This window comes from Chrysemys picta, chromosome 13 (assembly GCF_011386835.1).
Source record: "Chrysemys picta bellii isolate R12L10 chromosome 13, ASM1138683v2, whole genome shotgun sequence".
In the NCBI taxonomy this organism is placed as follows: Eukaryota; Metazoa; Chordata; order Testudines; family Emydidae; genus Chrysemys; species Chrysemys picta.
Genome location: NC_088803.1, coordinates 25,244,260 through 25,269,358, shown reverse-complemented (window position 1 = coordinate 25,269,358; position 25,099 = coordinate 25,244,260). Strand labels below are relative to the sequence as shown.

At 53.6% G+C, this 25,099-nt stretch overlaps 2 protein-coding genes across 11 annotated transcripts in view; one reads left to right on the top strand and one right to left on the bottom strand.

Moving 5' to 3' along the window:
• Positions 1-287: 287 nt before the first annotated feature.
• On the top strand, positions 288-23,508 carry TLDC2 (TBC/LysM-associated domain containing 2). 2 transcript variants are annotated; one of them, XM_005295471.3, is made up of 6 exons: positions 301-702; positions 5,209-5,373; positions 6,995-7,147; positions 12,437-12,532; positions 18,694-18,767; positions 20,601-23,508. In XM_005295471.3, the coding sequence occupies exons 1-6, from the start codon at positions 559-561 to the stop codon at positions 20,734-20,736; spliced, it is 768 nt and encodes a 255-aa protein (XP_005295528.3). In that variant the 5' UTR covers positions 301-558; the 3' UTR covers positions 20,737-23,508. The 2 variants fall into 2 exon arrangements, with proteins under 2 accessions (XP_065421755.1, XP_005295528.3); XM_065565683.1 differs by lacking the exon at positions 18,694-18,767 and having other exon boundaries at positions 288-702.
• SAMHD1 (SAM and HD domain containing deoxynucleoside triphosphate triphosphohydrolase 1) overlaps positions 22,732-25,099 on the bottom strand; it is an 80,018-nt gene continuing 77,650 nt past the window's right edge. For all 9 annotated transcript variants that reach the window (XM_042854963.2, XM_005295427.5, XM_042854961.2 and 6 more), the window contains one exon: positions 22,732-24,493. In XM_042854963.2, coding sequence (XP_042710897.2) covers positions 24,365-24,493 — 129 coding nt within the window. In that variant the 3' untranslated portion in view covers positions 22,732-24,364. The remainder of the gene's footprint in view (positions 24,494-25,099) is intronic.

Genomic DNA, 25,099 nt, shown 5'->3' with positions numbered 1-25,099 from the left:
ATCACCTTAGCGTCTATTTGCCCAGGTTCACTTTCTAATTCCGTTTGCAGACTTGCTGTATTTCTTATGCCTTTAAAAAACAGAACTAAACCAAACCCCAGTGTTTCAACCACTTCTTTCTCCTTAAAAAAGTAAACCCACCTTCAGCATTCATAAGCAACCTGAGTAAGAAAGTACATGTAACCAGTCCTCCAATACCAAAGCAGGGTGCTCAGGTCAGTACCCATGTGAGACCCTACAATAACAGAGCCAGCTGCATGCAATAGAGGGAACAAGCATTGTGATTAGGAACCCAATTTTGCTGCAGTTTTGTGAAGAGCTCTTTGAGACCACCATCAGGAAGACATTCATGTACAGTTACAAAGAGTTCAAAGCCCTTTAAACTCCTTTTTCCAATTGGAGAGGAGGGGTTTGATCTATCTTGTAAACCCTCTGCAGGCACATGCTATCCAATGGGGCCCTGACCAGCAGAGGCTACCCACGGTTGATGAGCTAACTGCTGTACCAGGAGGTGGGAGAGCCCAGATAGAGGGAAGCAGTAAAGTCTGTGTTGTTTAGATGGGAGTGTTCTCAACAGGCCATTGGCAGGCACCTGCTTTCCCCTCCCCTGGGCAGCTCTCAGCAGTGAGCACAGCTCCATGCACCTGCTGCAGGACTCGCCCACACACCATGAAAGCTCTCCGCGGCGGCTACACTCTCCTGGTATGTACCGCACCGCGTGTGCCCAGGGGAGACAGATGGGGGCTGAAACTCAGACCAAACTGCAGGCAGCTGTGCTCCGTAACTTGCTTCTTTCCTTTCTGAAACAGGCTGATCAGGTCCAGCTGTAAGATGGTGCAATGACGCTAGCTCAGATTTACTGCTGCTGGGGCATCGGTTACCAGCTAGATCGCATTGATTTTAACAAGGGGACCTTGTCCAGTGTGCACAGGCTGTTACCCTTCAGATTGGTGTTACTCCTACTGGAGAAAGTCCTGACCCAAAACCCTGGATCCAAGTGTCCCCAGATTTGGGGGAACCAGATCCAGTCAACTCAATCTAGCTCCAAACACCCCTGGGCTACAGGAGCTGAGATCCAGAGCTTGAGTTAGAGGGTTGGGCCCATCTCTAAATCCCGGTGCTGGCTTTGAACTGTGCACCTGCAAACCTGCAACTCTCCATTACTGATATGACAGCAGCACTGGCGGCAGGCTGGGTGCTGCACAAACACATGAGAGACACTCTCGCTGTCTCGCGGAAACTGCAGACGGAAAAGAACAGACAAAGGGGAGAAAGCAATACAACATACAGGCAGAGTGCCCTGGCTGACAGCCAACACAGGGTATAAATGTTTGGGTTGTTCTTCCTCCCCTTTAATATGGAAAGTGAAGGGTGCTTGTTAGTTACAGAGATCTGTCCTGCTCTCACTGCATCTGGTGCAAGCCTCAGTGTAGATGTAGCCTCAATGGAAAGGGGGACGATGGTGTGATAGACCCTGGTAATTTACCAGATTCACCTGCACTGGGCTGATCCCCACTTCACATCCATGTCATGTGTCTATATTAGGGGTTTGCACTATCAGTATCACTTCAGCTGTGCCGTGTCTCTAATGCGGACAGGGCCCAGCTCCCCTGGCCAAGGGCCCAGCCTGCAGCAGCCACCTGCTTTTTTAGTCACAGCCGGCTGCCCAATGTAATCTGATCCGTTTTCTTTTAAATTGTGATTCTTGGGTGCCAGGCAAGGCCAATCAAAACAAACAGGGACAATGTGGCTCTGACAAGCTCCAGCTCTGTTTACCAAACATCAGCACTGGTTCTGACCTGCATGTGAATCAACAGGGTCCCAGAGCCAGGGGTGCTGGCTTCTCACTGTGACAGGCACAGGGCCTGACTGCTCCAGGGCTCGGGCCTCTGCCTGGAACAAAATGTGATTTCAGCAGCCCAGCCGAGGTGCAAAATGCTGCTGCTTGCTAATTGTTTTCTGTTCCTGGTGCCCGTGGGATTTTCTGTCCATCCTTCACTGTGTTTTCTCCTAGTATGCGTGCAAAGGCAAGGGGAGAGAGCTGTGCCTGGGGAGGCAGGTTCTCATTAATATAGTGCAGAAAGAGAGTTGCTTTGCAAGTAGCCCAAGAAGGAAATGCTGAGGCAAGGAGAAAAGATGAGTCAGGAAAGCAACTGACTCTGCTTTCAGGCTTTAGCATAGTCCAGCTGGGCCCTGAGTCTTCACTTGGGCAGGTATTAGTGACTCTAGGAGATCTGATCTATGCGTCCTGCAATTTTTCCCTTGTTTATTTGTTTGCCTTTTCTATGGGGATGGGAACTCCCCTGAGTCAGGGAGTGAAGGTGAGTTTCTGACCAACTATCCCAGCTGGGGGAAAACAGCGCTGGGCAGTGATTTCTGCCTAACTCATGTGGCACAAGTGCTGTGAAGAGGCCTTAGATCTGTTAGGGCTGAAATCTCTTGTGTAATATTGAGCAGGAAAACTATACCAAAGAGGAAACACTCCCTTCATAACTGGCCCTTCCAGACTCTGCAGATGCCTGACAATTATGCAATGTCCAAGTACTTGTCACAGCCGGTCATATAGTGTCATATAAATGTTTAATAGGCGCAGCTGCTAGTGCCACCTGTAGTAAAGGCTGTTCAACACTTTCACTGTTCTCAGGTCTCTGCTTCAGGCTGATTTAAAAACAAAAAAAACCTTTCAGCTAAAATGGTCCAGCCATGTCCAAGAATAAGATTGAGGGGGGGAAATTTCCATGCTAAAAATATTCTTGCAATTGTTTAACTGAGACTCTCTGGGGCCTCCATGAGTTAGAGCATGGCCTTGAAATCTGGTGTGTATTTGATGGGGTTGTTACCTTGGTGACAGGTATGTGCCTTTTGTTGTTGTTCTGAGTATTTGCCCAAATTAGGTCAAGTTATAAAACTATGAAAAAATCTCAGTTTGCATATGCTCATTAGAGACTTGTTAGAGTTTGGCAGCTAAATTCTCTAAGGATTCTGTCTACACTGAGCATGTTCCATTCCCTCAAAGTGCCTAAGTGCCAACTACACAGGCGCCATCTCCAGCATGACTGAGCAGGCGCCATCCCAGGACTGCAGACGTTGAGGTGGGCTTTCCCTGCAATTGTTCCCCTACAGCTGCTAAGGCCACCATGGTGCTGAGTGCTGGAACTTTGAGCTGGGAGCCAGTGTCTCCGGTGCTCTCAATGCTCCCTCTGCCAGTGCCCAGGCAGCATGGTGGGCAGGAGGAACCAGCCACATTTGAATGGGGTGAGGGGAGGCCAGGAGCAGGACCCAGGGGTGTGGGAGGAGCAGAGTGGGAGGGAAACGGGGAGTATATAGATGCTGAGGGTGAAGAGGGTGGGGCAGGTGGGATAGGAGCAGAGTGGAGTGTAGGGAAAAGTCATGGGGCTAAGAGCTCTATAGGTGCAGAGAGAGCAGAAGCCAGGGGATGGGAGCAGGTGGCTGGGGGACAGGAGCAGAGGGGGAGGGGCAGGAGCGGTGGATAGGAGCACAAGGGGAGGAGGGAGGAGCAGAGACAGGCTAGGGAAACAGCAGTAGAGGGATCTACAACCACGAGATCACAGTCCCCTACAGATCCTGGAATAGAACCCAGGAGTCTCAGCCTTCCTCTTCTGTCAGCAAATAGCTGTGAAACTCACTTGTCCTCCTCTGGTCCACACAGAGGTTAACAGCCTACTGCTGCTGTTACCGGTTCCTCTGGTAGCTCAAGTATCAGAGGTCTGTGCTGTGGAGCAAAAGACCTAAGCCCTGCTGCTGACCCAAACTGGGGGTCAATATGAGGGAATTTCTGTTTTTTTGGGGGGGGGGGGTTGTCTTCAAAAAATTAGGAAATTATGCCCCCAAAACCATGTTAAAAGACTGTTAAAGTTGCCAAGTCAGGCACTCAAAAGCCAGAAAATGCCAGGATCAAGATTGCCCATGGGTCCCCTGGGTGTCCGCATCCTGCATTTGAGTTGTACTCAGAAGCACCTGAGCAGCAGTGGGCAGTTTGCCCAGTGGCAATACAAAGCCTGGTGAATGCTGGCAGCAAGCCCCTTATCGAAGCCTGGGGGCGTGAGGGTGAGGGCAGGTGTCACGTTCTCAGAGGGCAGCAGTCAGCTAAGCATTGTGTGCAGGGTGCCAGCAAGTGTAACAAAATCACAGGAACAATGCTGAGATTCCCAGAGTGAGAATTATGCACCTGGCTCCCTATGTGATGAATGGGGAGACAAAGGTGTCTCACAATGCAATTCACAAAAGCCAACAGGGGAGGCGAGAAGCCACCTAAACTATCCAATGGGAGAGGCCAACAAGAAGGGTGTGTGCTAAGCCCCGCCCCTCTCTCTGCTTGCAATTCTCAGCTGCAAACCCTCACTTGGCAGTAGGTGCCCATGCTGTTAGCAAGAAGCTGGGGCGCAGGCCTCCAGCATGGCTTTTAGCCTAGTGGTTAGGGCACTCACCTGGAGTGTGGGAGACTCCTGTGCTGGCTGAGGGCAAGAAGGGCTATGGGGTATTCTCATGTGGGGCTCCCTCAAGGTCTCCTGTTGAAGCTGTTGCACTGGACAGAGTTGGCGTTGAGCCCTCGGGATCCATGCACACAGTGAAACAGAGCATGGTTAGTGGGGCAAGTCCAGGAGTTGGGACATGGCAGCCAGTCCTAGACTGAGGGGCGGGTCTGGCAGCCTCTTTATTCTGTGCCAGGAACAGAAAGGGACCATACAAAGGGAGAGCACTGGCCCAACACACAGCCCTATATGCCCCTCACTCCCACAGTTCCCAGTGTAGGGCAGTGATAAGAGGGTGGGGTGGGGCGGGGCGGGGCGGGGCTGGGCTGGGAGGCGGGCACTTGTGTTTCAGCTATTCTGGGCTGTGGAGCAGCCCTGGGGTTCCTCTCTATCACTCCAAAGGCAGTGCTGTGTCCCGGATCTCCTCAGACCTAGGGAAGCTAAAAGCCACCTTTGCCCCCTCTGCCTAGGGTCTGAACCACACACTGGGCCCTTGAGAGGCACAGGCTGGACCCTGCCCAGTGGGCTTAAAATGCCCCCTTCTACTGAAGGGCTCACCAGGCAGGGCGTGGGTGATGCCAGCCCATTCTCTGTGCACCAGCACTCTCCGGATGGGATGGCCAGGAGGGCCGTGGCTGGGCCCAAGGGGGAAGTGCTGCTCTTTGTGCTGGGGTCCCTTATCTCTTCCCCACATGGCGTGGGCATCTCCCCCCAGACTGGCTGCCTGGAGGAAGCTCAGCCCCTGCAGTGTGTCGAGACTGCTGAGCAGGAGGAGCCAGGCCGGGCAGGCGCGGGGGTGACAGCATCACTCCCAGAGGAGCCCTACCAGCCGGTGCTGAATGGAGAGAGCAACGTCCTGCATGCAGGGCAGGTCCAGCAGGTGAGCTCAGCGCAGGCTGCGGGCTCACCCCATTGCAGGGCTAGGTAACCTCACTGGGTCAGGCTGTGGCCAGGTGCTTGGCAGTTCTAGAACCTCCTCTGGCCTGGTGCTGGCCCCTCCACCCCGTCCTCTGGACAGCTCCTCAGTGGGATTGAGCCATTCCGGTGGGCACTCCAGGGCATGGAACTCGTTCCCCTGCCAGCCTGGCCCCCGCAGCTTGGAAACAGGCTGGGCAGTGCTGCCGTGGGCTCCTGCTGTCATTTCCCTGGTTCATAGCCTTGGATCGGCTCACCGCACAGGGCCTGCAAGGGCATTTCGTGCACCAGCACTGGGCCAGCTCGGACCTTGGGGATCCCAGTGCGACGCTTCTAACGCCACTGTCTCCAGAGGTCTGCCCTGTGCCTCAGGGGACCATTTGCCCCAGAGACAGTGTGTCACTGGTGAGGGTGGGTGAGCAGGGACCAGCCCCATCTGGCTCAGGGCCCAGGGGTTTGCCGCCTGGCAGCTGGAGAGTACATCTTGGTACTTGTGAAAGGAGGCAAAGACCTGATACGGACGCACTGAGAGACAGCAAATGTGGAGTCCACAGAGCCACGTATCCAGGCACCCCGCAGAGCTGAGCCCCGTTGCCAAACGATAATAATAATGAGCAATAAATGCATCTAATAAATCATTCGCCCGACCTGACCATTACCCCTCATTCCTCCCTTCAGTGAATAGCCTTCCACCAGCTCCAGGGCAGGCCTGGACCACAGGGCGTGTTCACCGAGAGGGGTGATGTCCCGGGCAAACCCCGTTCTGGGGGTTCCCCCTTCTGGGATTGGGTCAGTGGGATTGTTCCACGTCCCCACACTGCGAACGCTCTGGCAAACATTACCCCAACATCTCTGCTGCCCTGGAGCTGCATGGGTTCTTCACCCTGATGCCAGGAGCCGTTTGGGCTGGGCTCTCTGTGCAGATCACTTTCCTCTGGAGAAGCCCTGGCTGGGACAGGCGAGGGGGAGATGACCCCTGCAGATCCCTTTCACTGAGGCCCCTGGAAGTTGTCCCCTTGGGGGTAGGGTCTGGTCTTCCTGGAGCATGTGTGTGGGAAAGGCCTGGCTGGGCCACCCCTAATGAGCCACAACGGGGGGAGCCCGCTCCTCTACCCCCATGCTGCTCTGCCTGCAAGGCCGTGCTACCACTGGTGGGGCCCTCCAGGCTGGGAGGGGACCCAGCTGAGCTGGAAAGCTCTCAGGGGTACTAACAAGTCCTGGGGTGGGAGGGTGGAGGTGGTCTGTAGGAGATGATGCCATGAGCCAGCCTGTGCCCTGCTTCTCCCCTCCTACGGCCTACCCCTCCAGCCCTAGCAGAGCCCCTTCCATGCAGAGCCCCCAGGGAACATGAGGGGGGAGACAGAGCCCTGGAGCTGACACATGGGCAAGGTGAAGTTTGTGGGGAGGGCTCTGTGCGTGCAGCCCCCAGGGTGCCATCCAGCCCAAAGCCAGACACCCAGGAGAAGACAGCAGGGAGCAGTTGGGTGAGGGAGGTGTGGAAGTGACCGATGGGAAAGGCTCCTGCCAGAGGTCAGGGAGCAGACAGGGACCCTGGTGGGAACTGATTCCTGTGGCTCTGTTCCCAGCTGGCTCCCCACCTCCCGCCAAGAGTGACCGGGTACCCTTGGAACCTGCTCTACTGCACCGCCAGGGATGGCTTTAGCCTGAAGAGCATGTACAGGAGTATGAACAAGCTGAGCTCTCCTGTTCTGCTGGTCATCCGAGATACCGACGGGCAGGTGAGGCCAGGGAAATGGAATCGTACATTGCGCTGGGCTGGGGTTCCCATGCGAGAGAAACATCCAGCTGCTACAGGCCAGCTCAACTCTGGTCCCTGCACAGTAGGGCCATCCTGCAGGGTATGGCCCAGGAGCCTGGCTCCCCTTCCTGGCTGTAAGCCCCCTTCTGGGCCCAGGCATACCCCCCTAGGGCTACCATATGTCCAGATTTTCCTGGACATGTCCGGCTTTTCGTTCTTTAAATAGCCGTCCGGGGGGGAATTTCTAAAAATCTAAAAATGTCCGGGATTTCCCACCGGTCGGCTATTTATAGACCAAAGCCCTTTCCCGGCTCCCCCCATCCCCTGCAGCCTTAGCACGCCTCCTGGCCCGGCAGCTGTCCACCCCTCCCCCAGCTCACTTCCCCCTCCTCCCCTCTCCTGAACGCTCTGCCCCCCTGCTCCTCCACCTCCCCTGCTTCTCGCGAATCAGATGTTCACGGGAAGTCTGAAAACAAGCAGGGGCAGGCGGGCAGCAGCAGGTAAGCTGGGGCGGGGCGGGGGGGATGCGAGGAGGAGGGCTCCGGGGAGGCGCGGCGCGGCCCAGTCCGGCCCTGGCCGAGCAGCTCCCTCCGGCCCTGGCCAAGCGGCTCCGGCCCCGGCCGGCCCCAGCGGCTCTGGCCCGGCTCAGCTCGGGCCCCGGGGCAACGGCCCCGGTTCCGGCCGAGCATGCCGGCCCGATCCCGGCCAAGCGGTGCCGGCCAAGCACCCCCGGCTCCGGCCCTGGCCCCAGCGGCTCCGGCCCGGCTCGGCTCGGACCCCGGGGCGCTAGCCCCGGTTCCGGCCGAGTGCGCTGGCCTGGCCCCATAACACCATAGAATCATGGCAGTTTCAATTATTTTGGTAATTTATTTCCTGTCAGCAATACAGACAACAAAAAAGACTCCCCCAGGAGTAGAGAGTTAAAGAAACCCCTACAACAGAGGTCCCCAAACTGTGGGACGTGGGCCCCAGCGGGGTGGGGAGGGAGCGCTACCCAGCCCTGGCTCCACGTCTGCTCTGGCCCTGCCCCCAACTTTGGCGCCAGCTCCCGGCCCTGCACCGGACCCCGTCCCAGCCCTGTAGTGGCTCTGCACCCGGCTTGGGGCCCATCTGCCAGCCCTCAGCCCGGGGCGGAGGCTGGGGGTGGGGGAGGAGGTGCACCCAGCCACAGGCATGGCTGCCAGCCTCCACCACGGCCCAGCTGCGGCTCTGCTCCCGCTCCAGCCTTGGCCCCTGGCCCCAGACCCACCCTCAGCTGCGGCCCTGCCTCAGCCCCCTTACCCCTGTCTGCATACCCCCCTGGTGGCCCCACTCCTGGCCCTGGTTCCGGGTTGGGGCAGGGAGGCACGGACTGGGGGAATTACTTTTCATGAGAAATTGTGAAAAGAAAATGTCATTACATGCGATTTGGGGCCACGAGGCAATCAAAGCACGAGATGCTTGAAAATTTTACTGTAAGGTAAAGCAACAAAATCTCAGTCCCCGCACACCCTGACCCTTCCAGGGGAAGTATCCTCTGCCAACCCCTGGAAACAACCTGCCCCAGGCCCAGGAAATTCTTAGCACGTTCTCATTGGTCCACTTTGTACTCCTACTTTTATAGTTAATGTAAAGGGGTGGGTTGTGAAGGTTTTTGACTTTGAATAAGGGGTCACCAATCTGAACAGCCTGAGAGATGCTGCTGTAGCCCACGGATCCCCTCTGGATCTGAAACGGAAAGGAACGTCCGTTAGTTCCAGTTCCGGGCTGTCCCTACTAAGCAGAGCAGTGGCAGGTCTGGAACGAGAAGGGTTTGTTAAGGAATTCCAGTACCCAGACTGGAGATCCGAAATGCAGAGTATGCTTGGTGCAGCCTGGCACACAACCTGGGGCCTTACAGTGGCGCTTGTCATTGTTTTGAACTGGCTGTGTGCTCTGTGCTGGCCTTGAAGAGTAACCCGGCAGCTGCAGAATCACATGGGATTTGACTGTCAGCCTGCTGCTGAGCAAACACCGGCGGGAGTACAGATGCTGCTGACTGTGGCAGGCAGAACTGTCCTGTTCAAACACACCGGGCCATCTGGAGAGCTTTTTGGTGGCTCCAGTACAAAGCACTGGCAACCCATCTGTACAAACATACTAATTCCCCAGCACTGCACAGGAAGCATCCATGGGCCATGGCAAAGGCTGCAATGAAAGGCATGGTGCTGAGTCAGTGAGGGAGAGAGTTGGTAGGAAACTCTCCATAAACAGGTAAAAGCTGAGAGAGCTCCCTCAGGAGCAGAGATGAGAGCAGGAGGCTGGTTGGCAGGGCCCCCTGGGTAGCACTCTCCTTGGTCTGGGGGGAGAAACCCAGCCACGCCAATACATTGGTAGGAACAGAGGGGCCTTTCAGTAGCGGGGTGGGGAGTGCTGGGCTAGGGCCTGCAGAGAAGGGGGCTGGGATGCTGGAAGCAGGCCAGGGGCAGGCAGGGCACAGCTGAGGAGAGCGGGGTGGTGTAGCTGAGCTCTGCCAGGGTTTCTTGTGGCCTTTGCTGTCTCTCTGTAAACTCCGACCTTGGCCCAGGGTGCGAGTGAAACCTCCTGAACTTCTGGGCCACTAACTTCACTTGCATGCTCAAGCCCCAGGCTCTCCCCACTCTGTAGGGTCCGTGGCAGCCCCAGGGCTCCAGCCTGCCAGCCCAAGGGGCTTGTGGGATGCATTCGGAGTCCTGGGGAGTGGGAGGTGCTGGCCGACTGCTGGGGAGCACATGGGCTGTTTGCAATCAGGCATTCCCAGCAGGGCTCTCCTGCCAGGCACTAGTGAGCACCCAGCAGCCCCCCGTCCTCTGGTCCGTCTCGGACGGCACCACCTTGTCTGGATTTTTATTAGAAGAAAAAGGACAAAGAAGCCGACCAGCGAATGAGCAGCAATGTCCTGCTCCAGGGCCTAGGCTAGCTGCCAGGCTGCACAGCAATGGGCACCAGTCGCACTTGGAGAGACACTGCAGCAGGATCCTGCAGCCAGCTCCAGGCACCAGGGAGCTAGTGCCACGCCGGGAAGAGGCGGGTGGCAAGCAGTTCCCATAGTCCCAGGGATCGCAGGGTGGGCCTCTTAGCTACCAGCGATAGCGTCCTGGTGTCTGTGCACCTCCTGCCGCCCCCCCATCCCCAGAGCCATCCAGCACGCCATGTTCCACCTGCTAGTTCCCCCAGCATCCCTTCCCACATCCATTGTGACCCTAGAGTGCTTCCCTGCTGGTTTGGCCCATCTCCACCGTCCTTGGTCTCCCCTCACCACCTGACCCCTCCTACATCCCTCCCAGGCCCCCTAGGCGTGTGTTGCTCCCTGACCCACCTCTCCTCCTAGTCTTCTCCCACACCTTGCTGGAGGAGCCTTGCCCTGCCCCTAGGCATGTCCCCTGCCCCCAGATGCTCCTTTCCCCGGGTCTGCCCAGTGCACAGTGAACTTAGCCAATCAGTGAAGGGGAAACATGCCCCCAGCTGGCTCAGGGCTCAGCCAGGCCTTCCAGCACCTCCTTGACTGGGCCAGACTAGAGAGAACCCCCAGATGCCAGCCTTTTCCGCACCGCCACTTCCTGTCCCAGCTGAACCAGGGAGGGCAGAGGTGACCGGAATGTTAAACAAGTGGAGGAATTAACCCAGCATCTCTGGCGCGCACAGGTGGCAGGTCTGGGGTGACTGCACATGGCACTCATCTAGCCCTGGATAGCCAAACCTGGCATAAATCTTCCCTACGCCTCGGTACCCACAAGCCAAGGAGCAGTGCCACCCAGGTAGGGAGTGAGGGGCCATGCAGAGCTGGAGTGCATGCTGGTTAATATACCAACCCTCCACTGTGTAGTGCCATGGGCAGCTCTGTACTCCGCACACCTGGCTCAGCCCCAACCCAGCGAGAAAACGGAGTTAACCCCTGAGAGCTCATCCCCTGTGCGCCCCCACTCACCATATCGCACCCACAGCTACAGCACACACGCACCCTGCGGCTGTCCCCCCTCCCTCCGCAGCACACCCCTTCACCAGACTTCCCCCCATGCTGGTAGTGGTGGGGTAGCACCCTGTTGTGCTGGGGACATAGGGGGTAGGAGGCCAGCAATCCTAGGGGCAGTGCTTAGGCTGTGGGCCTGTGGGGTACAGGCGTGGGGAAGTGCTAAGGTAACGTCTGCTCTCTGTAGTTCACCTACAGCCAGTAACTCCTGCAGTGCACCTGGGCCAGGCTGAGCTGTTGGAGGGGATCAGATCCACTCGCAGTTCCCCACGGTTTTTGCATCCTGTGTCTGGCCCCCAAAACGCTCCTTGGAAGGGGCTGGGTCTGTTCTGGACCCATCCCCAGGTCCCCTGCCCATGGCGGGCGTTGGGGTGTGATTGTGTCTCCCTGCAGTGGCTGTCTGGTAACTGTACAGCCGGCTGCTCACAGCCGATGGAGCCACTCCTCCTCACACAGTCAGAGCCTGTGCTGCTGGTAATCAAGGTCCCACGTGTCAGCCCTGCCAGCAGCAATGGTCTGTGGGCGGAGCATGCGTGTACATGTAGCCACAGCCCCTGAGTAGCACGCAGACACCTGGCCTCAGGGAGCACCTGCCAGTGTCAGGGATTAGCCCAGCACTGGCTGGAGGGAGAATCCAAGGGGCGAGGCACCTTTCAGACTTGATAGTGATGGCTTTGTCCTGTCTGCTCAGCCCCTTTCCAGCTTGGCTGGACCCCGGTTACAGGCTACAGAACCTCCTCACTGAGTGAAACAACCTGGAGCCACTGGTCCTCCCCACAGGACCTCCAGCATGGGATGTGGAGACGTGGAGGGGGCAGTGGTGCCATGGATTGGCCTGGGTAGTGACTGTGGGGTAACTGTTCATAATGGTGCCTAAAAGCCTGGGTGCACATTCCAGCAGCCTCAGGGTCCTAGATATCCTGCATTTGGGAAGGGAGCTGGGGCACACACAGCCTGCCCTGAGAGCTGCAATGGCTGGGAGAGGTAAAGACAGTGAACAGGCCTGCCCCGGTTACTTGCTGCTGCAGGTAACTGCAGAATTGACAGCCCCAGCAGTCGCACATCACGAGTGAGGCCTCCAGAAATCACTCATGCAATTGGTTTACAAATCAGGAGATTTTTTTAAATGTTGGATTCTTTGCCTTCCGGCTTTGTTTTGTATCTAATGCAAGCTGAGCTTCTCCTGGAATCCCAGGGCTTGGGGAGCTGGGACTTTAAGGAAACCCCAATTACAGCGAAACTTGTGCTAAAACCACGAGCGCTGGCAGTGCTGTGATCTTCTCTCCTCTGCTTCCATTCCAGACGTTTGGAGCCTTCTCCTCCACCACCATCCGACTCAGCAGCTGCTTTTATGGGACAGGGGAGACTTTTCTCTTCTCCTTCTCCCCGGAGCTAAAGGTAACAGCGACGCTCACGTTCTCGGTGGGGGGGCTTTGGAATCAGCCTGTGACACTCTCTCCCAGGAGCGGAGACGGGGGCTTTTGCTGGCCAAGGCCCAAGTGCGGCGCAGGCCCAGGGGCATGTGGGGGTGCAATCATGTGCGGGGAGGACAAGTCCACAGCCTTTCTGCTTCCTCTTCCCTGCCAGCAGTGTGCCCTTGTGGCTCTGCCCCCACCCCACCCCCAGCAGGAGCTCTGGGTCACTTAGCCGCTCTGTGGACATGGGCTGGGGGGGGATTTGGACTTCCCCTCCACTTCCACCCTAAAGGCCCCATAGTGCTGGTCAGCTGCTCCCACCTTCCTTCCCCAAAGAGTGTCACCGGTAGCCATGCTGGGAGCTGAGCCAGCGCTGGGGAGAGCATTCTGCACTCCTGGGAACCCTGGGCCTGTGCTGGGTCCCGTGCCTCCTGGAGTGCCCGCCTGGCATCCAAATGAGTCCTTAGTACTTCTCTTGCTCAGTGCTGAGCAGGCGGGAGCGTGGAGGGATCGAGAGGCTGCTGCTGTGAGGAAGGGAGCACGTCACTAAGCCCCTCTTTAGCACAATGGGCATTGCCCATCGTTAGCTGCATGTCTCCTCTGACATCCATGCTCCACCCATCCCCTTCACATCCTGCGCTCTCGCCTCATACAGGGGCTTTGGGCTTGGCTTTGGCCGAGCCCCCTGCAATGCACACAGCTGCTTTTTGCAACCTGCTGCACATCACACAAACCTGCAGGCCCTAGACCGCCCTGCTATGCCCGTCAGTGCCCACTGCTGCAACCAAGCAGGCTGCTCAACCAGGACACTCCTGGGAGCCTAGGTGAGAGGAGGCCTGGCGGGCCCAAAGTCCATGGCATGTGGCTGATTGAAGCAGCATGAGTCAGACCTTGCAAAGCATCTCAGAGACAGCTTCCTTCCCAACCTGCAGGCACCGCCTGAGCTCAGCAGGGCACAGCCATTCCTTCCTCACTGCCTCTGGAAACGGCTGAGTAACCCCATCCCCAAGCCAGTCCCAGCCTCAGGGCTCCTTTACCTAGTAGGAGCGTTTAATTAATAGGAATAATTACCAGGAAGTAATTCCGCTCCTTAGTCATTAAATAGTGACTTAATTGTAACAACAGAATTAAGTAACTGAATAATTCAGGCTCTGATTATGGACAATCACTTGACTTTCCTGCTAGTGACTGGCAGAGTCAGACTAACCCACGCTCCTGAGGGCGCAATCAGGCGTTGCTTGCGAGGCACAACTCCTCTGGAAGCTGTGTCTCCGAAGAACTGGGCGGAAACCTCCTCCTTGGGCCCCTACAAATCCCTAGGGCTTGTGGCCTGGCTGGCTTCAGCGGTGTTTCCGCCTGACTTCTGGGAGGGCAGGGCCAGGCCCTAAGAAATCCCAATAGTCCATAATGCTTTTCTCAGGTCCTGACAAATCCTCCCAGGTAGGTGTCACCCAGACAGGCATGCGCCACTCCCCCCACAACACTCGCTGCCCAAGCCCCAGCAGATACTGCTGCAGAGCCCCAGCCTGGGATGCCAGTTTGGTGATTGATCAAATCAGAAGCTGCAGCCAGCTTCAGCCCTGGTGTAAGCTGCACCCACCAACATCAGAGCTGAGGTTTGCCCCTTGCTTGCCTGTAACCTGCGGTTTGGTGAATATTTCTCCTTTCCAGTCATAGGATGGCTGGACACAGCAGTAGCCAGTGCGTGCTGAGGGACGGGAATACTTGTTGTTATGTACATACTAAGAACTGGGAAAGCCACTCCCACAAATAAAACACCTTTGGTGCTTTAGAGCTAAGGTTGTCCAGGTGCAAATCCTACTGCAGTGCCTGCTAAAATACCCTCAAGTACGTTCCTCCTCACCCTTTCCCACTGTACATGCGCCCGTCTCTGTCCCTAGCACCTCACCATCCAGCATACACACACCTTAGCCTGTGCCATGCTGAGCATGCTGCTGGCATTGCCTGGCATGGGTGGTAGCTCTGGGGCAGGCGGAAAGTAGTTTGGGCTGGATTGTTGTTGTCATACTATGTTGGACTCTGGCTTTGTGTTGGGAGATTAGGAGCAGGTTAAGTACCGACGTGGCTCTGTGAAACCACTAGGAAGATTTTAGGAACTGTTTGGTGCATGAAGGTGATAGTTAGAGCTGCTTAGAAAATAGACTTTTTCCCCCCACTGAAAATTTCAACGTTCTGGTGAAAAATGTTGTCTGAAAACTGAAAATTTCTACTCTGACTGGAGCCGCAGTGCCTCATGGGCGTTGCAGTTCAGTTGCCTAATGCTCACATTCTAGTCTATGGGCAGGGTTTTCTGACTGGACTACATCTCCCATAATGCACTACTTTCTCCCTGCTTGGTGATGGGAGGAGGTGCATAGAAGTCCCTGGCAGTGGTGCATCATGCATGATGTAGTCTAGCCAGAGAGCCCTATCCATGGAAGAGGGTGGGAGCATAGGGCACCTGAACTATTACTCCCATGAGACACTGTGGTGGTATTTTGAACCAGGGTATTTTGGATTTTCGCCTCTTTTTGCTAACAAAATATTGAGATTTTCCACAGAGGCAGACACTTCATTTGCTTGAAAATCCAATTTTCTATCAAAAACAGTTTTGATGGGACATTTTTGAGCAGCCCTAGTAAAAACATCTGTGAAACAGGTTTTGTGTTGTGTTAGGCAGTCGCATTCCAGGGGGCTGCCATGTTGGATTGCTGAGCTTGGCCTCCAGGCTGCACATTTGTTGGTGTGGGACATGGGGGCTGTATGCTACAGGGGCTGGAAAGATGGGTGAAGGAGGAGCAGTGTGTCCCAGGCAGGAACAGGAAGAATGTACCTGGGTATTTCCTAGTGTTTTAGTGAGTGTGTTGCTGGGATCTGGAGAAACCCTCATTCTCAGCAAACCAAGTGTTTTGTTTGGGGGAATGTGCCCAAATACGTGGTACGTCAGATGTTGCTGGGGCAGGGGGAAACAGCGACTGGGAAGTCCTTGGTTTTCATAATGATCTAACAAGGCAGCATAGACAAAACGCAGTAGGATGAAGGTGTGTTGGTCCAGAATTCAGGTATCTCCTGCTCCCCAACCTGCTCAGGCCCTTGGCCCTCAGCTTGTCTCACTTGGACGCTTGCTGGGCTCGTGGGGGTAATAACACATGGGAACGACCAAGCCCAGTTGCTGCCTCACCCGGAAGCAGCCGGGAACAGGGCTGTCAAACAGAGTCCCGTCTCGACTGCGGCGCAGACTGTTCTGTTGGTGAGATTCCCATTGCATTACAGCAGCGTTATGCCAGCAGAGCCAGCGTGAAGGTGCCATAAGCCGCAGCAAGGCCCCCGTGGGGAACAATCCAGCACGCAGCTCTGGCACAGGGGTGAATTCCCCCTTGGAGTCCAGTCTTGCCTGCATGTGGGGGCCAGATCTTCCTTTTACTTCAAAATCAGCTCCTTTTCCTAAGGCCGCACGCTGGGAAAGCCAAACACAGAAGCAAAGAGAGTTTTTGTTTGTGATCCTGTACGGCGGCTACGGCTGTGTTGGGTCAGGGGTGGGGCTGCTGTATCACATGTGGGCTGAGTGCTGGGTGGTGTGGCTAATGCAGGCCAAATTTCAGGAGAAGCCTCTCCTTGCACTAGGGCCACTTTCCTCCTCCCAGTTCGCTCTGTCTTTCTCCTTTTCTGGGGCTGGGGAACTCGGTGCACATCACCTCCCACAAGCCATTTTGACCAGCAGCACTGAACTGAATTATCAGCCCCCAGCACAGCTAATTCAAACCCTGCACCTTATCAGCCTCATGTCCTGCCCCCATTCCCTCCCTGTGGAGTTCAGCTCCACCCCAACATTTAGGGGAATTGTCCACACCAAGAAGAGCCCTGGGCAGTTACTCATTTAACCCCTTATAGGCCTGGCGCACCCTCTGCTAAGCAAGGCACAGGAAATACTGGCTCCTGGCACGAAGTGTCACCAGGACTGGAACATGAGGTGGTTGTGTGAGAACCTGTTCTCTGGCCAGCACTGCTGACACACTTGTGACTGGCCAAAGGTGCAGTCCAATGGGGCTCTCCCTTTTCCTCCCCAGCAGTAGCATTCATCATCCTGACACATCGCCAGCCCCAGGGACCCAAAGGCATGAGTCAGCCCCCAGGGAATCATGAGAGTCTGAAAAATAACAAATGCCAGTTCTTATTCTTTGCCCCCCGGTTTCTGAGCCTGAGGGCGCATTCCGGTCACAGTCACCAGCTTTCCCCAGCCAAAAGCTGACATATTTTTAAGGAGAGCTGAGAGGCTGATGTGCTGCTGAAGTGACTCCAGGAGCTGGGGCTTGAAGAAATCAAACATCACGAGTCACTATAAAATTGTGTGCAATGGCAGTACGGCTAATGCTGACTCACAGGCGGTGGGACGCATTGGGAACAAGGATATCGGCTGGCACAGCTCCCCCAAAGCGCTGCCTGCCTGCTGTGGGTAGTGGCTTTGCACAGCCCCAGCGGTGACTGCAATGTCCCGGAGAACACCCCCTGCAGGCAGAATAAAGTAGCTTGAACAGGGGGGAGGAGCTCTACCACTCCAGCCAGGGAGGAGGGGCACTGTGGGGTGCTGCTTGCCCTAGCCACACAGAGTGGAGGGGGAGCCTTACTATTGCCCGTGCCTACATTTTGCTAACCAGGACGCTGGAAGAGCTAGAAAAGATTCCGCCCCAAGTGTGACGTACTTCCCTGGGGTGCAACCTGGAACTGGGGTACCGCTGAGCCTTCTGTCTCACCAGCCTGGGCTCCCTCTCTCACTGTGATGCTGTGACAAGCTGCAGACCCATCCTGGTCCTATCCTTACACAAACATTCACAGTCAGGGACACACCCAGCTGAGTTACAGGAATGCTTTCACCAACCACCCATGAACCAACAATAGAGAGGCTTCAGCCAGTTCCTCCCAGCTTTCGAGCCAAGGACCCCAGAGCTGTACCATCCTGCCCTGGTCAGAAGCCTGACCAGTGTATGTTATTACCCAGGTCGCCCCTCCCTCAATGTGGAGAGGACAATGCACCAGCCTCTGTTCCTAAGCAGATTTCCCTTTGCACTTCAAACAACACACAGTTTTTAGGTTAAAATATAAAAAAAGATATATTAACTACAGAAAGATAGCTTTTAAGTGATTATAAGTAATAAGTCTACAGATCAATGTAGATTAGCTAAGAAATAAAACAAAATTGCAATCTAAGTTCTATAAACTAGCCAGGATTTGAATCAAGCAGCGGCTCATCCTGATGGTACAAACAGTTCATCAATCTTCTATACACAGGCTGGGATTCCTCCTTTCCCACCTGGGACCACCTCCCCAGTCCAGTCTCTGTCCCTGAGGTGTTTCCTGGTGTTGAGTTGTGAGGGGGGGAGAGGCTAAGCGATGATGTCACGTCCCCCTTTTATAGCTTCTCCCATGTGGAGGGAACTTCATTTTTCCAAACAAAGCCCCCAGCAAAGTTAGTGGAAAAGTACAGGCACAAGATGGAGTCCACTGTCACATGTCCTTGCATGCTTCGAGTCAGAGCAGGGGCCATTACCCATATTCTGGCTAGAACGTTCACAGGACGGTCCATCAGGTGGGGATAAGCTTCTTCTATGGCCCATTGTGTTCATTGATGACCCATCAATTTGAATAGTTCATTCACAATCTGCTGGTTAGACTGGTTGTAAACTACCTTGTGGGAGTTACCCAGTAGAAAACACATTTGAAATAGATACATAGTCAATATTCATATACAAAAATGAAAACATGCATGCAAATAGGATAACCATACTCAGCAAACCATAACTTTTCCCTAGACACCTCACATGACATATTTTGTACAAGATACATCACAATTAAATCACCATGGTAAATGTGGGGGTGCCAGGATGTTGCTTTGCAGTACAGAGCATCACACCAGGTCTTACGGTGAGCTGGTCAGGGTTGGGGAGCTGGTGAACGCAGTGCAGAGAGGATCAGTGACGCGCTAGGCTGAGTCTTGGTCAGTACTTTGGGCCAAGTAGCTCCTGGTGAGCGGGGTTGCTCCGGTGACCCTAGCAGTCATGGCAAGCCACTGCCAGGTGATACTCAAGGGGTGTAATTAGCTGTCCCTACACCACTGCTCTGATTGCTAATGGTTGCTTCTCCTTGCAGGTGTTTAAGTGGACAGGCAGCAACACTTTCTTCCTGAAAGGAGATGCAGATTTGCTAGTGATTGGCGGGGGCAGGTATGTAGCTGACTGGGTGGAGCTGCCTTTCACTGGCTAGAGTTCTGGGGCCTGTTCTGCCTCGATGCTCCTCGAGACCCTTCTGCCCTCACAGCGTAGGGGAAGGCAGGGGCTGCAGTACTCCGAGTCAAGCACAGCACATCCCGTCCTGAGCCAGCAGCCAGAGCAGGTGAGCGGAGTCCTGCATCCAGCCACAGGGGTCTGTGTGGATGTATCCACTCACACACGCTGCCCTCCGGGTAGCCTTGGGAAGTGTAAATGACTTTGCTCATCTAGCGCTCCTTCAACCCAGCCCAGTATAAGGAAGGAGGCTCCAGGGGAGTCAAGTGCATGATTCCTACCAGTGAATGGATCTGGCTGATTTCGCTTCTGCAACGTCCATGCTCAGACGTGAGTGAAGGGTGGCAGAAGTGTTTGCACTGGTTGCTCTGTTCTCAGGGTATGTCTACACTTGGAGCAGGAGGTGTAATTTCCAGCTTGAGGAGACATCCCTGGGCTAGCTGTGATGGAGCTGATACACTAACACTAGAAGTGTAGGGGAGACAAGGCCATTCCAACAGGAGCGGAGACATTCAGTACTAACAGGAAGGGGGTCTTGGGGAGGCTGAACAGCCCCTCCCCCCAGTCCAAGATGAGGAGATAGGGAGCACAGACCATGAAGCTGTGCATCCCGACAGACTGACTGCAAACCCCTCTGCCAGCACTGAACCCCCGTGTAGGGCACACATGCCCAGCCTGGTCGTGGCCACAGCACTTTGGGAGATGCTGGGCCCTTCCCTTCTGCCACAACCCAGCGCTTTGCGAGTTGCCGTGTCCCCTACCTGCCGCTGTCATCCAGCCAGTAATAACAGTGATGTACCTGACAGAACCAGTTGGCACCAGGGCTCCCCTGGAGTTAACCTTGACCAGCTAAATCGAGGCAAAACCTGCATGTGCACTAGGAAGAGGACTGGGGCTAGCCAGCATGTTAGCTCACGCTGACACCCCACCCCACCTGCCTTCCCTAGCCTAGAAAAACCCACAGAAGTGAACTCAAAGCAAAAGCGCTCAGCAGCCCCACACCCTGCTCCCTCCAGTGTTCCCAGTGTGCATGGCCCTGCCTCTCCTGCCCTGGTGTTCATCTTTCCTGGTCATGCCCAAGGAGCACAGCGATGGCTGCAGGAAGCCTTGGCGAGAGCGTGGCTCTGGCTCCAGGTCCCTGCGGGTTACGCAGTCTCTCTGTTCTATTCACCCAGCTGTGAAACAAGCCCATTAAAAAGCCACTCTGCCCTGAGAAGCGGCTGTAACAAGGGGTGTTGTGGGGCTCTGAATGATTCTGTATCATGTGAAGGAAGAAGCGGTTTCTTCCACCAGCCCTGCATCCTGCCCCAGGGTCTGAGAGCCAGGCAGGGCTCTTCCCCCTTCTGCAGCCTCGCTCGTAACACAGGTGCTGCAGGGCAAGTCAGAAGCACAGGGCCCCTGTGCAGCCCATTAGCCTCCAGCAGCTCCCTCAGTGCATCTCCTTACCCGGCACGGGGCTGCACAATTGGGAGCAGCTGGGCTGGGTGCTCAGAGAGGCATCTCTAATGCTCATCAAGAGCCTAGTGCAAAGCATGGTAAAAGGGCAGCGTTCATGCTGGGCCCAATCCTGGGAGGTGTTGAGCACCCTGAAGTCACTGAGAGCAGGGGTGCCTTGTGCTTGGCAGGATCAGGCCCACTAGCTGTCCTTCCACATGGGGACAGAGGCAGGGAACCCTCCTTAGCTCACAGTCAGAGAGGCCCCTGCCCTGCCTGTCTTGGCCCCAGACTGGAGCCCTTGTCTGATACTCAGCTGGGTCTTCCCTTTATTTTCAGTGGCAAATTCGGCCTGTGGCTGGACGGGGACCTGTACCATGGGGGAAGTCACCGATGTGAGACATTTGACAACGAAATCCTGTCGCCCCAGGAGCAATTCTTCATTCGGGACCTGGAGGTTTGGGCCTTGACCTGAGCCCACCACACCGGGGCCCGTGGGAACTGACTGCTTTCGAATGGACTCTGGCTGGGCCTGGCAGCTGTTCCTGGCACCCTTCCAGAGGGTGGAGCTCGGCCCCTCTTCCCCTTACGCACAGGGCTTTGCCAGCCTGTGCTCCTCTCCCCTCCCCAGCCCACACTCACGCTCCAGCAAGGGCAGCAGGGACGTTCCCACCCATTTTCCCGTCAGTGCGCTTGCCGTGGGGGATCAGAGCAGCCCCAGTGGATGGCTCCCACAAGCGCTGGATTTCAATGCAAACGGAATCTCACAGGCAACTGGGCAATTTAAAAATAAAATTCCCATGTGAAGCGACTGAGTGTTAGCAGCAGGGGAGCTGCCTGCTGGGACATGCTCTGCCAGTCAGTGCCATGAGCTTGGGAAGAGAGCTCAGCCGTTGTTCAGTGAATGAGGCAACTCCCCCTTCAAGGCAGAGAGAACAGGGGCAGCATGAGGGTATTGACATGGGCTTGCTGGGCACTGCCAGCATTTAGAGCTCCATGAGATGTGACGGCCAGGGCCAGGGCCCCTCCCCGTCCCTGCTCTCAGAGAAGCTTATTGAAGTTAGGCCAAGACCAGTATCGGTGGTGCCTGAAAAGCTACACAAAAGGGGCACAAGGAACACACGTTTTTCTGTTGCTTGTAAGGAGATGGGCCTGAATCAAAGCCCCAATCCCAGCACCCCAAGTTGCAGGAGAGCTCAGGTCCAAACTCTGCCACTGCCTCCTGTCCCTGTAACAGGGCAAAACAAATCCCACAGCAAAATCCCTCCCGCATCCTCCTCCCATGAAGTCATGGGGCAGTGCAGGGCCTGAGCAGAGCATGGTGGCTCAGACCCAGCCTAAAGGCTGGCATCAATGCCCAGAGACTGCCACTGTGGACCCAGAGAACCTGCAGCACTGATGAGCTGTTGGCTTGATATGGCATCAGGCTTCTCACCACAGCCAGGGTGACTTGGAGCTAGCTGGAAACCGCAGCACTGATTCCAGCCAGCTGTCTCCCAGCTGTGAACTCTGTACAGACTCTGGAGGCATAAAGCACATGGGATTCAGTATTTGGATCCCCTCACAGCAAGCTGAACCCCAAGAGATGAGGAGTTGGTGGCTGTCATGGATGTAGTCTATCAAGGACTGTGTGGCTCCACATATTCAAACACCAGAGTTGCTTTTAAAACTTGAAGAAATAGGCAGAAGAATCCAAATCAAACCCTCTGGGATCAGAGCAAGGGAAGCACAGAGAGGTTTACTGGGCAATGAAATGCAACACCTAGGGAATGCGATGAGGCCCCATTACTGGATACATTCAACACTCTCGAAAGGAGCTTTGGTACTTATGTAAAACCCCTTGGCAGATTCCCAGTCCCTTTCTTATCTGCCTATTAGCATCCCTTCCCCTCCAGTCTTCAAATGCAATCTTCATGTCTATAGGTCAAACAATGTTCTCTACCAGTAGCATATGATGGTAAAGTGTTGCTGGTTATCTCCTCTGCATTTATATCTTTACTTATTACTGCCTTACAATAGCTGAGAATTTGATGTCACTTTCAGCCATCATGACATTGTGACAGCATTTCAGTAACATCATGCTAGGCACCGGTCTGCCACCTGGCTGCTCTGGGAACCTGCCACATGTCTCAGCACATGACACTGCTTCCTTGGCCTTCTGCTTAGCCTGAATCCTTATTTACCCTTCATGGTGCCTTAAACCTGAATTTGACTCCAATCCAAAATTATTCCTGCTCTATTATAGGGACTGGGAATAGAGCCAATGCCTCTCGTCCAGCATGAAGATCTTCCAAAGCTAAAGGGGCCTCACAGCAAATTGATGGAAAAAGTCATTCAAAATTGGGCTCCCTTATCTAACAGACTTGCTTTAGCTATGAACTCTGTCCTTTTAAGAATGCATTTGGCAATTTTCATTTTAACTGTGCATTAACTGTAGTATTGATTTTAATACAAACAATCCACGCTGCAATTCCATTAAAAAGTTGTATTAAAATATTTGTATACATTCTTTTTCAGTCAACTCAGGCTCAGTCAATTTGAACTGTTAGATCCAGTTCACAGATAAAGTTTCACCTTTCAAAAGCAAAGAGCACGGTTCTCTCAAGCAAAAGATTTTCTACAGAACACCTTTTAAAATAGTTTCAAATAAGCAAATACGTTGAAGTGACAGCTGTGAAATGAATACATTATTCTGTATGTAATGTTTCAAGTTGCTTTGAATCACAGGATTTTAACACAATTGTTTCACTCTTTCAGTTTGATGAAGTCAAGTACAAAAGGCTTATTCCAGAACTGTTAGAGATATGCTTCCCAAGTCAGTGAAGATTTCTGACAACAGCCATTTCATACACCTGTAGATCTGAATCACTGGTACTGCACTGAAAAGGGGGTTTGTATAACACCCCCCTCTGGTGAATGCATGGGCTTGTGCATATTAAGAGAACAGCAGACCAGAAGAATTATGGCATGATCAATTCCCTTGCCTCCATCTGGTGATTATCAGATGCCATCTCTAGAAGGGACAGTTTAATTAATCTCAGGTAACAAAACTGGACTCTCAATGAAGACTTCTTATGGCACTGATTTTGTATTCAGACCCACTAGTGACTAACATCTGACTTCTAAAGTCAAAGATTCAGAAAAAGAGGTCATGTTTGTTTTCTTCATGTTTCAGGTACTACTTTAAAAAAAGGACACAAGCAACTTAAAAATCCCATTTCTGTATGAAGATTTTTTTTACTTAATTTGTTTGGAGGAAAAATCTGCCTAGTTTGTTTGCCCTTTGTATTGGAAGGCCATTTGTCAGTAGTCAAATCTGGTTCCCACCCCATTTGTGCTGTATGAAAAGAACCAGGGGAAAGAACATTTAAATGGCAGGAAAAACTGATTGTAAAGCCACAAAAACACAATCTAAAAAACAGTGTTAAAAAAAAAAAAAAGCCACCCCTCACTGACACACTTTTCACTTCAGTAAGGCTTAAGAAATCTGAGCTATAGGCTTTGCTCTGTCAGAACATGTGACATCATGATTATCTTAAAAGAAAGGGATCTGAAATAGGGGACACAGGAAAAAAAAATGGGAAAGATCTGTACTCTTTTATCTATGTCATTTGTCCCAGTAAAGGGAGCTGGGCACTTGCTGCTCACACTTCTCTGATTTTAGGAAAAAGTCAAAATTGTGCTGAAGTGCAATGCTAGCTACACTACAACAACGGCAAAATATTGATTTCCTTTGGGAATTTTATGGAAGTTTGGGGTATTTCAAAAGCCTTCATTTTTAAAGGAACTCTTGCTACACAGCCCCCATACATTCAAGTCAAACACAGTGTTTGCTCTGCTGCAAGTAATCACTGATCACATATAAAATTCCCCTTTGAATGTCAATGCTCGCAGGGCTTTTAAATCACTATGTTACGTACAGGAAACATACAGCAACCTAAAAAAATGCATTCTTGTAAACTTGTTCTGTAAAGCTCTTCAAGTAGGTTTTATACAATGTGCTGTTCCCTTTCAAGTATCTTTTAAAGGGATAGAAGGGACAGCGCAAAACTGTTACTGGAAAGACTTTAAATATGGCAAATAAACTCCATTTAACAAATCGGTTATTGAAAGAGTCTAGTTCTGGATTTTGAAGCTTCCCTGCGATCATTTGGACTTTGCAGTTCATCCTCATCAGGGTCATTCCAGCTTGCTTTCATTGGAGTTAGTTCAGGGGCGACCACATCACCATCCTAGAAAGTCATTGAAAGGAAGTTGAGAAAAAGTTGCCGAGTTTTACAAGCATATTCTTACTTTATTTGTCTTACTGTAGGAACCAGAACAAAACAAGCAGCTCAATTTTAGGCTTATGAATAGAAAGGATGAGAACTGAGCCATAAAAGGGTCATTATCAATGACTGAAAACTTTGTAGGTAAGAACTCTGTACAAACGTACCCAAGTTGTTCAGCTGGTTCCCAAAGCTTAGTCACCAAAAATCCAGGAAGTAGGTGAGCCAGAAAATACTTAGTGTATTATCACACAAAGTGAGCCCAAAGAGGCTAACACTTGTGGCACCTTAGAGACTAAGGGTACATGTACACTACCCGCCAGATTGGCGGGTAGTGATCAATCTATCGGGGATCGATTTATCGTGTCTAGAGCAGACGCAACAAAATCGATCCCCGATTGCTCTGCTGTCAACTCCGGAACTCCACCACAACGAGAGGCGGAAGCAGAGTCGACGGGGGAGTGGCAGCGGTCGACTAGCCGCCGTCCTCACGGCAAGGTAAATCGACCTAAGATACGCCGATGTCAGCTACGCTATTCGCGTAGCTGAAGTTGCATATCTTAGGTTGAC